Source organism: Phoenix dactylifera, chromosome 4 (assembly GCF_009389715.1).
Source record: "Phoenix dactylifera cultivar Barhee BC4 chromosome 4, palm_55x_up_171113_PBpolish2nd_filt_p, whole genome shotgun sequence".
In the NCBI taxonomy this organism is placed as follows: Eukaryota; Viridiplantae; Streptophyta; class Magnoliopsida; order Arecales; family Arecaceae; genus Phoenix; species Phoenix dactylifera.
The window spans coordinates 4,750,573-4,764,257 of NC_052395.1; the positions used below are offsets into that span (position 1 = coordinate 4,750,573).

Sequence of the window (13,685 nt, forward strand, 5' to 3'; positions counted from 1 at the left end):
CAGTCACCATGTTTGTAGTAAAGAAGAGATATTCTTGTACCAAGATTTGCATTAAACACCAACCAAGATGAATAGGTAGGAGTAGAAATAATAGCATTAATTCTACCAACCTACTTGTACTAGAGAAAAAAAAACAAATCTATATCCAACATAATCTTCACTGCTCCAGCAAAACATGCGATCAAATCTGCAATTAGCAAAAAAATGAAAAAGAATAAGTATGAGAATTAACTCTATATCAACAAATAAATTATATTTAGTAATAATGCTAAAAGTGATCCAAATAACTTGAAAGCAAATAAGGTGCAAACGTTAGGATAGGTATATCCAACATGTACCAATCAAGATTGTGGGTAGGCATTATCTTCTCTAACTAAAGTTTCCATTCTCTTAGTTTGCTTGCGGGGTCGTCCTTTATTTTTTTTTCCTCTTGGTGCTACGAACACTGCATGTGTGCCTCCTGAACATGACACTCTTCCTCTTGAACCATTTCCCTTAGGCCTGCAATATTTTAATGATAACCAAGTGATAAAACACAAACATCATTAAGTTAGAGTAGTGCTATATGTTACCTCCCAAGCTTCTTCGGTGCAGAAGAAGAGGACATTGAAGCTTGAGATTCCTCCACTACTGAATTTTTGCAAGTTTTTGCATGATGCCCAAGATCACCGCAACGCTTACATTTGTGCATCTTCTTCGATGTATTCTCATCTGTACCCCTAATTCTCTTCTTTTTAGGCCTTCCTGGAGGTCTTAGACTGAGCTTAGGAGGCAATACCTTATGTCCAATATCAACTTTTATCCATTGGACCTTGTGAGGTAATGGTCCAATTTCTAATGCATAGGCAGTCTTATACTTGGCAACAGTGAAGTACTCCGAGACATAATTTTCCAAATTTGCACCTCTCATACTACAAATAAAAGCTGCAGCATGCACACAAGGAATGCCCGACACCTCCCACAGACGACAAGAGCACCTTTGTTCATTTAGAATTACTTCATGTCTTCCATTAGTCTCAATTACTTCTGCTCTATAATCACTGGTTCTATAAACATTATAATCACCTAGCTTAAGGCTAATGTCTCTTACATACTTCATTACCACAGGAACTAAATTTCCTTTCCAACGGGCAGCCATTCTCCTTCTTGCTTCCATTTTCACCATAATTTTTTGTCTTACGACATCTAATAAATCAAGAACTGGCCTATGTCTAGCCTCAGAAATCCAAGCATTGAATGACTCCGAAAGGTTGTTTGTTATATAGGAGCACTTAGGCTGTGATGCCAAACTGAGATCTACTCCATAAGCCAATATTTTCAGCATTAAGATACTTGAATGCCTCCAAGCTAGCCTCCTTAATTTGATTGATGATATCGTCATGTTGGACTTTTGTATATGCCCTTGCAGCTCCCCATACCTTAATTTTAAGCCAGTCTCCTGGAACTTTGTTTGAAAGTTTTTGTACAAGTGTCTCATGCATTTTCTATGCTCTGCTTGAGGGTATATATGTTGCACTGCTTCTTCGAGTCCCTTTTGTCGATCTGATACAAGTACTAGACCTTCTGGAGTTTGAATTGATTCTTTAAGTGCCTCCAAAAACCAAGTCCAGCTATCACTATTTTCAGATTCTGCAATACCAAAAGCAACTGGAAACAAACCATTATTTCCATCAAGTGATGTAGCAGCCATCATCACACCCCTGAACTTTCCCTTTAAGTGGCAACGCATCTAGGCCTATGAAAGGCCTACAAACCAGCTTAAAAAGCCCGTACTGCAAGCTTGCAGACAAATAAAGAAGCGGTGGAAGTAATGCTTGTCATCGACCACATCTAACTTTAGCTTTACTACACTACCTGGGTTTCTTCTCAAAAGCTCCTCCTTGAAATCCTCCATTCTCTCAAAAGAATCTGCCCAATTACCATGAATCATAGACATGGCAAGCTCCTTTCCTCTCCAAACTCTGTGGTATGGAAGCTCAAGATGATAGAATTGCAACAATCTCCTTTTTAACTCAATAGGCGACAGGTCACCCTCTTTTCGTAGCCAACCAATGATCCTATCACATATCCAAAATTGTGTGGCCATCTTGTTGCCACATTTGTTTATAGATGAGCACGTATGAGGTTCCTTCAATTTTTTGACCTGCACATACAAACAAAATAATATATTAATACATGCAATATTTTTCATAAGCCCTGTAATTAAAAGCTAACATATTTCAACCATAATACCTGAAATGTATGACCATCACATAATAGTGAAGCATGAAGTCTCCAATTACAAGCTTCATCTTTGCAACTCACTGTCATTCTACCAGGCTCACTTTTGAGAACTCTTACGGCAAATTCATTCAATATAGCATACTGACTCAGTGCCACCTTGAAACTGTTCTCGACTTGTATATTTTGTCCCTACGGCCATGTTAGGATCCACAATGTCCATCTCATATGTCTCTCCCTCATACTCTATGATATTTTCATCATCATCATCAGAATCGCTATTATAAATACTGTGATAGCTACTCTCAGAACCATAAATTTCAGTATCTGTTTCCTGCTCCTCTTGAGATAAAGTTTCATCATTTACCCCAACAAAGTCATTATTTTCAATAGCAGTAGCTAAAGTATCAATGCCTATTGTAGCTAGATGCTCATTTTCATTGTACCTTTGGTTTTCTCTTACTTCATCCTCTCGAATCTCTTCTATTGCAGTTGCAGTGCTTCTACATGTTTCAATTTGATCTTGGCTGCCTAGTGTTGATTGAGAAAGTTGTATAATATTGGTCTCTTTGTGACAAATATGAAGCACTCTTTTAAATCCTTATACTCCTCAAATAAACTCATTAATTTTTTGATCTGTGTCTAATATCATGTAAGACTTAGGCATTAAATGTCTAATCACAGACCAAATCTTTATAGTCTCTTCAAGCTTCAAATTGAAGGTATGCACTATATCATCATATAGGTCCTTATAGCAATAACAGTCAACATCAACTAACCAGCTCTTTTGTCTTCCAAAGTAGTACTTAAGTCTTGTAGAATTCTTAACCTTCTTAAAATATCCTCCAAATTTTACCTTCAATTTGAATAGTTGTTGCTCCATTTAAGAACCTGTACATTGAATAAATAAATATGCACGATATAAATTGTAAGAGAGTGTTTATCAACCAAATGTATTCTAACAAAATAAAAGAAAAAAGAATAATATACAACCATATTATATTTCAACAATCAATCAAAAATGGGTTCGTCTTTCTTACCCCCAAATAAAGTATATGGTATACAGTTAGAAACCAAAAGAGTTTCAATATAGGTTCACAGCGAAAAATAGGAATGAAATAAAATCAGCTACAACAATCATTATTGTTGTTCCAACACTTGTAATGATTATTTTTTGGTTCAATTAATAGAAGAAAAATAGTATAAATCAACGAAAGAGAAGAGAGGAAAAGATGATATTGAAATACCTTTGTTTATGATCAACTTTGGTTTATGATCAACAGATGGCAGAGTTTTTGAAGGTTTGAAAGATCGATTGCGTCTTTGGAGAGGAAAGATTTACAACCCAGAAATTTTTTTTCTTTATTCTTTGTTGGGTTCCAGAACAGGGAGGAAGGGGGTCGGAGATCCCGAAGCGAGCGGCCTCGTGATCTCGGGCAGCTCTCGCTTGCCATGTGCCGCGGGATCGCGATCTCGCCATCCGCGAACGCCCGCGGGCGAACCAGCCAAGATCTTCACGATCGCGTCTCCCGCGGGGCGAACGCCAGCGATAGCGTCGCGATCTCGCGAACGCCCGCGATAGCGTCGCGATCTCGCGGACGCCCGCGATCGGGATCCCGATTCGTGGGGGGCGGGGCGGGCGCCGGGGGTGGGGGCGGGGGTTGGGGAAGCCGGCCGCCGGGAGGGAAGCCCGCGGGGGGTGGGGAAGCCGCCGGGAGGGGGGGAAGCCCGTGGGGGTGGGGAAGCCGCCGGGGGGGGGAAGCCGCCGGGAGGGGGGCGCCGGGGGGGAAGCCTGCGAGGGGTGGGGAAGCCGCCGGGGGGGGGGGGGGGGGGGCGCCGGTGGTGGGTAAGCCGGGCGCCGGGGGGGGTGGTGAAGCCGGGCCGGGGGGGGTGGTGGCGCGGGGAACCCAGGCGCGGGGGTGTGGAGGTGGAAGAGTTAAGGGTAATAATGTCATTTCGAATTTTATTTTATTTTTAATTAATATAAATATAATTTTTTTAAAACACCGTTAGAACAACCGTTACATTAGGATATTTGTACAATAACAGAGTTTTACGAGGGTATACATGCAAATATCAATTTTGGAAGGGTATTCACACAAAATCTAACATTTAGAAGGGTATCTATGCAAAAAACCCTTTAAAATAATTTTGCAATTAAAACGTTGTGGATGACTAATTAATGCGTTACCAAGATGATTAATTAATTGCTATGTGCTGTGAATGAAATGAGAGTAAAAGAAAGAGACAAACAATCACAAACACAAGGCTTTTATAGTGGTTCGGAGCTAACCCTTGCTCCTACGTCCACTCCCCAAGTCTCACTTGGGAATTCACTATAACCCCTTGGATTACAGCCGGTTGTTTTACAAGCTCACAACCAAACTTGTTGTTTTACGAGCTCACAACGAACTCGGTCGGTTTTTCCTGGCTCACCGACTAGAACCACCCCGATTGTTTTTCCGGGATCACAATCGAACCCTTACACGTTGGTTTTACACTCGGCTCACCAACCAACCTCTACACCCTTGATTCAATCCCCCGATTGAACCAAGCAAAGATAATATGGAAAGAATAAGAAACAAACAGAAAAACTGAGCTTCTTAAGAAGCAGATTTGCTACAATATAAACTAGAGAGAAGTTAAGAGCCCTCAAATACTTTTGAGTTGGAGTAGAGTAGGGCTTCTTGAACTTTGAGTCTCCTCTGGAATGTCTGGTCGACTTGAATGCAGGAGGAGGCTTCTTTAAATGCTGGGAAGAGGAAGTTGGATGGAGTTAATGGCGCTCTTCCCTCTTTTCGTTGAAGACAAGTATGCAGAGAATGAATGCTTGATTTCTTTGAATGGAATGGTGCTTCTCTACCTTGCTACAGTCCTCTATGGCTATTTAAGCCATCCCCCACAGAAACTAGCCGTTAGACACCTTTTTCTGCCCGTTCTGCACACTCTGCACAACCTGACAATATGTCCGTTGGGGGTCGGAGTCGACTCGTGCGATCAGGAGTCGACTCGGCTGTGGCGGGAGTCGACTCATGCTTTTCTGGAGTCGACTCGGCAACTGTTCCGGATTTGAATTAAAGTGGCCTCTTCGACTGGGAGTCGACTCGACTTGACCTGGAGTCGACTCGCCAACTTCTGGAGCTGACTTGGCATTTTCGGAGTCGGCTCATCCCATGAAGTCCACGGAGCCAATTTTCAACCTGGCCCACTCGAGTCGACTCGGACAATCCTGGGAGTCGACTCGGCGCTCAGAGCCCGAACTCTCGATCTTCTGTCTTTTGGCTCGTCTTGTCACGCCCCGGATCCGGATCCGTGACACGGCCGTGCTATTGCCGACTACCGCCCACAATAGCACGCAGCCTCATACCTGGGAAATAGGGTAGTCAAACCAACCAAATCTTTTCATGTGTATTCATCTAGTACAACATGCTGGTCAGTACCCAAATACAGAGCTTCTACGTAGTTTATATACACAAAAGTATATACTTGCTTTACCCCAAAAGAAAGAAGCGCTAATACCAAGATTAACGTGTCTCTGGCAGCTATCAGTGGTGAGGATCTGAAAGAAAAAAGTAAATAAACGGATATGAGCTACACGGCTCAGTAAGTAATCCTGCATAATCCTACCGGATCAACCAGTAGACTAAACATGTAAATCAGGGTTTTGAGAAGCTGACATGCATGTTTATCTAAAAAATCATCCTGGCATAATAAGTATGCAATTTAAACAAAGCAGTAGTGCAAATCACAAAATTTTTCATAAATATGCATATGAAACCGTGCCCCCAGCATGCCGTGGTCCATTCTCTCGGATGCTACTGCGAAGTCAGACTCGACCACTGGCGGGGCCAGCTCAGTTACTATTCAGCCACTGGCGGGGCAGCTCAGTTACTATTCAGCCACTGGCGGGGCAGGCCCAATTCCAATTCAGCCACTGGCGGGGCAGGCTCAGTTACTATTCAGCCACTGGCGGGGCAGCTCAGTTACTATTCAGCCACTGGCGGGGCAGCTCAGTTACTATTCAGCCACTGGCGGCTCAGTCATTCTCAGTAGCATCTTTGAGCCCATTATAGTGCCTCTGGGGCTAGCTAGTATTTCATTATACTAACTTGCATGCATGATTAAAATATCAGCATCCTCATGTTGCATACATAGCCATAGCTTCTGGGATCATGCAAGTTACTTATGCATTGTAACATATCATGCATGAAACATATGTACTTAAAATAAATGCTTAGGAAAACATTAATAACATGACATGATCCATAATAGGATTAGAACAGGTTACTTACATTCTTCACTAATCATGCATACAATTCAAATTGTATAAAAAACACTGGTTCATCTTATAAAACGTATTACAAGATCTACGATAGGATTAAGACAGATTACTTACCTCCATTCGCTTTCCAAATTGCTCAAGTCCAGGTGACTAATCCTCAATCACCTAAAACAACATCATAGGGATTACATTATTCCCCCTTCATTTATTATAAAATTTCTTAGTTCATCATACTATGAACTTACTTGCTTGGGTCCTATCCAAGGATTTAGCCCAAGTCCAATTTGAAGCCTTTGGGGTTCGATTTAAAACCAGATTGGGTCTGCTGGAACTAACTCAATTTAATTGGGTTCGGACCCAAATCAATTTGGGCTTAATTCGGTTCGGATTTGACCCAATTTGCAGTTTGGGCTCGTCCAGACTTAGCCCAAATTTAATTAGGCTCGGGTTCAGGTTCAATTGGCTAAATCAATTTCTTATTATTGGGCTTAACGGGTTTCGGACCCGAACCCGATTCCGGCCCGTTAACCCACTCTTTTCTTTTCTCTTCTCTTTTTCTTTCTTTTCTTTTCTTTTTCTTTTTCTTTTCTTTTCTCTTTTTTTTTTTTTTTCCTTTTTCTTTTCTTCTCTTCTCTTCTCCTTTTTCTTTTCTTCTCCTTCCCGAAGCTTCCTCCCCTCCTCCTCTCTTTCCTTCCTTCTCTCCCGATCTCCCCCTTCCTCTCTTCTCCGACGATGGCAGGACGGCGAGCGGAGGGGAGGATGGCGAGCGGAGGGAGACGGCCCACGACCGGCGGCGTCCGCGGCCAACCTACGACGCTCTCGGCCGCGCCTACGGTCGACGCTCGTGTCGACGGTGCTCGCAGCCGAAGCCGGCGGCCACCGCACACGACGCCGAGCTGATGAGTCCCCTCTCCCTCTTTTCTTCTTTCTTTCCTTCTTTCCTTTCTTCCCGTTTTCTTTTCTTCTCTGTTTTCGCCGAGACCCTAGCCTCCGACCGATTCTCCGGCCCTCTTCTTCTCCTACGGCCTCCTCTCTCTCTCGGTCACTCCCTCTTCTTTTCTCTCTTCCACTCTTTTCTCTTCCTCGCCCTCGCCGGAATCGTGGGTGTTTCGGCCGATTCCTCGGTCTTCTTCTTCTTCTCCGGCCGAATCCACGGCCTCTCTTCCTCCTCTCTCTTTCTTTCTTTCTTTCTTTTCTTCGGTCCTTCCCTCCGGCACCACCCCATATTCTCTCTCTCTCTCACTCCCAAACCCTCTCTCTTCCTCTCTCCATTCTTCCCCTGTGAAGGAAGAAGGGGGGTTTGGGAGGGCCGAGCCACAGTCGGCAGTGCCATGGCCGAGCTCGCGGCGTCCTCAGCCGTGCCTGCGGCCACGCCCTCGGCCTGCCAGCAGCCCCCCTTCCTCCCTTCTTTCTTCCTTTGTTTCTTTCTTTGTTATTCTTGCACAAAACAGGGGGAGAGAAGGCAGGGGGCTTACCTGGCTTTTTGCCCTTCCTCTTGGAGCTTCAGGGTTCCTTCGCCTTCGACTCCAGGGCTTCGGCTCTCTCTCCCGTTCCGTGTTCTTGGGGTCTGTGACTTAGGGTTGCCGGCAGAGGCTTAAATCAGTGTTTAGAGGATAAAACCCCCCTCTGAGAGGTCCCTTCCCTCTCCATTCCCTCCTGCTCCGGGACTGGCCGCCGCCCCCCTGTCTCCGGCGCGCCGGCAGCGGCTGTCAGCAGGGGTGAGGGTCACCCCTCCCTGTCGGTCTTATCCCTTCGTTTTTATATATATATATTTTTTTTTTTCAATCCTTATACAGCACTGCCCACAGTGACATTTGGGCCCAACCCTTAACTGGGCCCATTTCTTATTGGGCCTAGTAGGTTCTGGGCCCGGACATTACATCCTACCCCCCTTAAAATAAATTTCGTCCTCGAAATTAAACATACCTTAGGTTCTGGTTTTTAAAAGTAGTCAACCATTGAGTCATCTTCTAGTTCTCGGTTAGTCTCCCTCTTAAAATGCTTGCTGATAAGATTTTGGCAAAATCATGGCACCTCAAAACTTGAACCTTTCCATCTATGACACGTAGGAGTTCTTTGATCTCTCCCAAAAGAAGACTAATCTTCCCACCTTAGATTTTAAATGCTATGATTCTTGGCCCAAGAAATTAATTGCTCTCGATTAAGTCCACACAACGGTCGTAATCGGGTTAATAGAAATAGGTGAGAGCATTAGCATCAAATACTTTTCATAATCTATAATCCTCTTTCTTCTCTTAACCCTGCCTACAATTTTATGATCAACTTTTATCCTAGCAAAACTTCAAACCCCTTTTAGATAGGTAGATCGAAGATGTCATAGCTAAAAGTAGGGAACATTTCAGGTCTAAGCCCAACCAAGGCACCATCCATCCGTTAATACTAAATTTAAGATGCCAAGATTCTCCCGGGAGTTACCAATAATAGAAAAACTCACGGGTGAAGATTATACAGCTCTCTCTCTAGATTATTCATAGAATCAACATCTTAATTCTGAATAAGAAGATCAAGTTTCTTTGTCAAAGTATCAACTGCTCTCGATTACCCGATCTATCACAAGATTAGATCATAAACAACTTCAATCCACCCTTGATAGATATTCATCAAAGTCAATTGACAACCTTAATTTCTTTCAATCAGATGGAGGGTTGATATTAATTAAAGAAACTCAAGCTTCAAGTTTAGGAGGACGGAGGTTTATATCAGCATATTCCAGATCTGAGATCAAAATTGATGATCCGTTAATTCTAGTCTCGGGATGCTAAGAATTTCTTAGCATGACATAAAACTGGAGAATTTAAGGTAGCACAGCGATATCCCAAAAAAAATCCGATCATTTTCTTTTCATTTATCAAGGAAAATCCTACTACAGAAGAAAACAGATCAAATCTTTTATTATTACAACTTATGAATGAACCCTATCTTGCCATCAAAATAATTAACTTCAAACTAGAAGTATTATCCACAGTATCCGGTATCAAGTTAAACTTCCAAAATCACCTATATACTGATACACCAATAATCACCATGTACCTTAATATTCCATAGCTAGTACTCCACTTAATATCAGTCAAAATATACTTTAATCATAATCCAAAATACAAATTACTCCATCGAGAAATCTCCAAACTAGCTTATTCTTATTTTGGCATGGCTCGCTACCATTCTGTTTGAAAACATCAAAAATTTTTTGTAGTCTTGAATTTTGAATTCTGATACCATACCTGTCATAATCATGCCCCTCGAATGATTTTGTATTAGTCCTAGCTTCTTTCTTTTTGTTGCTCATTATCACCTATCAAAATATTTGTGTCAAGCAATTTTCGTGACTGACCGATGATACGACCAATAAAATCTTTTCTTTCCTTTCCGGTTATGCGGAATCTCACTAAATGAGACTTAACTACCCATTTCCTTATTAAAGCTTAAAATTTTTACTCATGGTTAACCTATTGCTCTGATACCACGAAATGTCACGCCCCGGATCCGGATCCGTGACACGGCCGTGCTATTGCCGACTACCGCCCACAATAGCACGCAGCCTCATACCTGGGAAATAGGGTAGTCAAACCAACCAAATCTTTTCATGTGTATTCATCTAGTACAACATGCTGGTCAGTACCCAAATACAGAGCTTCTACGTAGTTTATATACACAAAAGTATATACTTGCTTTACCCCAAAAGAAAGAAGCGCTAATACCAAATTAACGTGTCTCTGGCAGCTATCAGTGGTGAGGATCTGAAAGAAAAAAGTAAATAAACGGATATGAGCTACACGGCTCAGTAAGTAATCCTGCATAATCCTACCGGATCAACCAGTAGACTAAACATGTAAATCAGGGTTTTGAGAAGCTGACATGCATGTTTATCTAAAAAATCATCCTGGCATAATAAGTATGCAATTTAAACAAAGCAGTAGTGCAAATCACAAAATTTTTCATAAAATATGCATATGAAACCGTGCCCCCAGCATGCCGTGGTCCATTCTCTCGGATGCTACTGCGAAGTCAGACTCGACCACTGGCGGGGCCAGCTCAGTTACTATTCAGCCACTGGCGGGGCAGCTCAGTTACTATTCAGCCACTGGCGGGGCAGGCCCAATTCCAATTTGAAGCCTTTGGGGTTCGATTTAAAACCAGATTGGGTCTGCTGGAACTAACTCAATTTAATTGGGTTCGGACCCAAATCAATTTGGGCTTAATTCGGTTCGGATTTGACCCAATTTGCAGTTTGGGCTCGTCCAGACTTAGCCCAAATTTAATTAGGCTCGGGTTCAGGTTCAATTGGCTAAATCAATTTCTTATTATTGGGCTTAACGGGTTTCGGACCCGAACCCGATTCCGGCCCGTTAACCCACTCTTTTCTTTTCTCTTCTCTTTTTCTTTCTTTTCTTTTCTTTTTCTTTTTCTTTTCTTTTCTCTTTTTTTTTTTTTTTTCCTTTTTCTTTTCTTCTCTTCTCTTCTCCTTTTTCTTTTCTTCTCCTTCCCGAAGCTTCCTCCCCTCCTCCTCTCTTTCCTTCCTTCTCTCCCGATCTCCCCCTTCCTCTCTTCTCCGACGATGGCAGGACGGCGAGCGGAGGGGAGGATGGCGAGCGGAGGGAGACGGCCCACGACCGGCGGCGTCCGCGGCCAACCTACGACGCTCTCGGCCGCGCCTACGGTCGACGCTCGTGTCGACGGTGCTCGCAGCCGAAGCCGGCGGCCACCGCACACGACGCCGAGCTGATGAGTCCCCTCTCCCTCTTTTCTTCTTTCTTTCCTTCTTTCCTTTCTTCCCGTTTTCTTTTCTTCTCTGTTTTCGCCGAGACCCTAGCCTCCGACCGATTCTCCGGCCCTCTTCTTCTCCTACGGCCTCCTCTCTCTCTCGGTCACTCCCTCTTCTTTTCTCTCTTCCACTCTTTTCTCTTCCTCGCCCTCGCCGGAATCGTGGGTGTTTCGGCCGATTCCTCGGTCTTCTTCTTCTTCTCCGGCCGAATCCACGGCCTCTCTTCCTCCTCTCTCTTTCTTTCTTTCTTTCTTTTCTTCGGTCCTTCCCTCCGGCACCACCCCATATTCTCTCTCTCTCTCACTCCCAAACCCTCTCTCTTCCTCTCTCCATTCTTCCCCTGTGAAGGAAGAAGGGGGGTTTGGGAGGGCCGAGCCACAGTCGGCAGTGCCATGGCCGAGCTCGCGGCGTCCTCAGCCGTGCCTGCGGCCACGCCCTCGGCCTGCCAGCAGCCCCCCTTCCTCCCTTCTTTCTTCCTTTGTTTCTTTCTTTGTTATTCTTGCACAAAACAGGGGGAGAGAAGGCAGGGGGCTTACCTGGCTTTTTGCCCTTCCTCTTGGAGCTTCAGGGTTCCTTCGCCTTCGACTCCAGGGCTTCGGCTCTCTCTCCCGTTCCGTGTTCTTGGGGTCTGTGACTTAGGGTTGCCGGCAGAGGCTTAAATCAGTGTTTAGAGGATAAAACCCCCCTCTGAGAGGTCCCTTCCCTCTCCATTCCCTCCTGCTCCGGGACTGGCCGCCGCCCCCTGTCTCCGGCGCGCCGGCAGCGGCTGTCAGCAGGGGTGAGGGTCACCCCTCCCTGTCGGTCTTATCCCTTCGTTTTTATATATATATATTTTTTTTTTTCAATCCTTATACAGCACTGCCCACAGTGACATTTGGGCCCAACCCTTAACTGGGCCCATTTCTTATTGGGCCTAGTAGGTTCTGGGCCCGGACATTACACGTCTAGTCTTGGAGTCGACTCGGACTGTTCTGGAGTCGACTCGGCTCTCAGTTTCCGAAACATGGCCTTCTGCCTTTTTGGTGTAGCGCTGCCTTGGGGTCGACTCGAGCTGTCTGGGAGTCGACTCGGCTCTCAGAGACAATAATTCGGTCTTCTGTCTTTTTGGGGTCGCGCTGTCTCGGAGTCGACTCGCGCATTGCGGGAGTCGACTCGAATCTCAGAGTCCGAAAACTGCTTTCTGACTTTTGCCTTGTGAACCACTGAGAGTCGACTCTCGCTTTCTTTGGAGTCGACCTACCAACCATCGGAGTCGACTCGCGTTCCACAGGAGTCGACTCGAATCTCAGGGTCGAAATTCGCTCTCTGACTTTTCTGTCTGTAACTCCTTGGAGTCGACTCATACTACTCCGAAGTCGACTCGGTAAACATCGGAGTCGACTCGCGCACTTCAGGAGTCGACTCGCTGACAGGTTTTGAGTTGATGCTTTCTGCTCGTCTGTCTGTTCTCAGTCGGAGTCGACTCGTAATGATCCGGAGTCGACTCGAGCCCGTGCCAGTGATTTTGATACGCTTGGAGTCGACTCGTAATACTCCGGAGTCGACTCGAGTCTCAGACTTTGGTTCAAACTGACTTCTTAACTTATCCAAAATATTATGAACCAAGTCTAGAAACACTTTAGACAAGATTTTCACTGAAACACTCAATTGAATTCATTAGTAAACAAGAGATATACTCAGATGCTTTGAGCTCATCAAAATCAAATAGGGTTATGATCAATCACTCCACAGGTATACTAGATTTTAAGATAATCCAATGATTCCTAAAAATTATTTATCCAAAAAAAAATGATTGGGGGAAAAAATAAATTTACAATATATGGTTTTTTAAAAAAAATACTCAGAAAAATAGTATTAGAAAAGGATTACCATATATCGTTAGAAGTAATCTTATATGAAAATATTACCAAATTTTTAATAATATCTTTGAACAAATAATTCAAGTAATAATATTTTTTCAATCAATTTATTAGTGATTTATAACCCACTTACACAAATGGTGTCACTATTTCGAATATCGAAATATATTTACATGAGTTAATAAATTTTTTAAATTTAATTATATATATTAAAAAATATATTTCTCATTATAAATAAATTGTAGTATTTTTTAGTATATAAATAAATGTATTAAATATGAGTAAATCCTATGTTAGATTTATTGATATTCAAAAATTAATTTATTAGTTATTTATTAATAAATATATTCATTAATAAATATATCTAATATATTAAATATATTACTATTTATACATATTTATTAATTAATATATTAATATTTTTATAATATACTAATATATATTAATATAATTAATATATATTAATATGATATAATTGAGGGCATTTCTATCAAGACATGATAATTCGAGATTACCTCCATTTAGTAATCCATTACCTTCT

The 13,685-nt window shown here is 43.0% G+C and overlaps 1 protein-coding gene across 1 annotated transcript; it reads right to left on the minus strand.

Moving 5' to 3' along the window:
- Positions 1 to 568: 568 nt before the first annotated feature.
- LOC120110401 lies at positions 569 to 1,729 on the minus strand. The gene has a single exon (XM_039125222.1). The coding sequence runs from the start codon at positions 1,727 to 1,729 to the stop codon at positions 569 to 571; it is 1,161 nt and encodes a 386-aa protein (XP_038981150.1).
- Between the last annotated feature and the right edge of the window lie 11,956 nt (positions 1,730 to 13,685).

What these genes read in the sequence shown, in the direction of transcription:
- LOC120110401 (XM_039125222.1), bottom strand. Translation starts at nt 1,729, where the DNA reads ATGCGTTGCCACTTAAAGGGAAAGTTCAGGGGTGTGATGATGGCTGCT.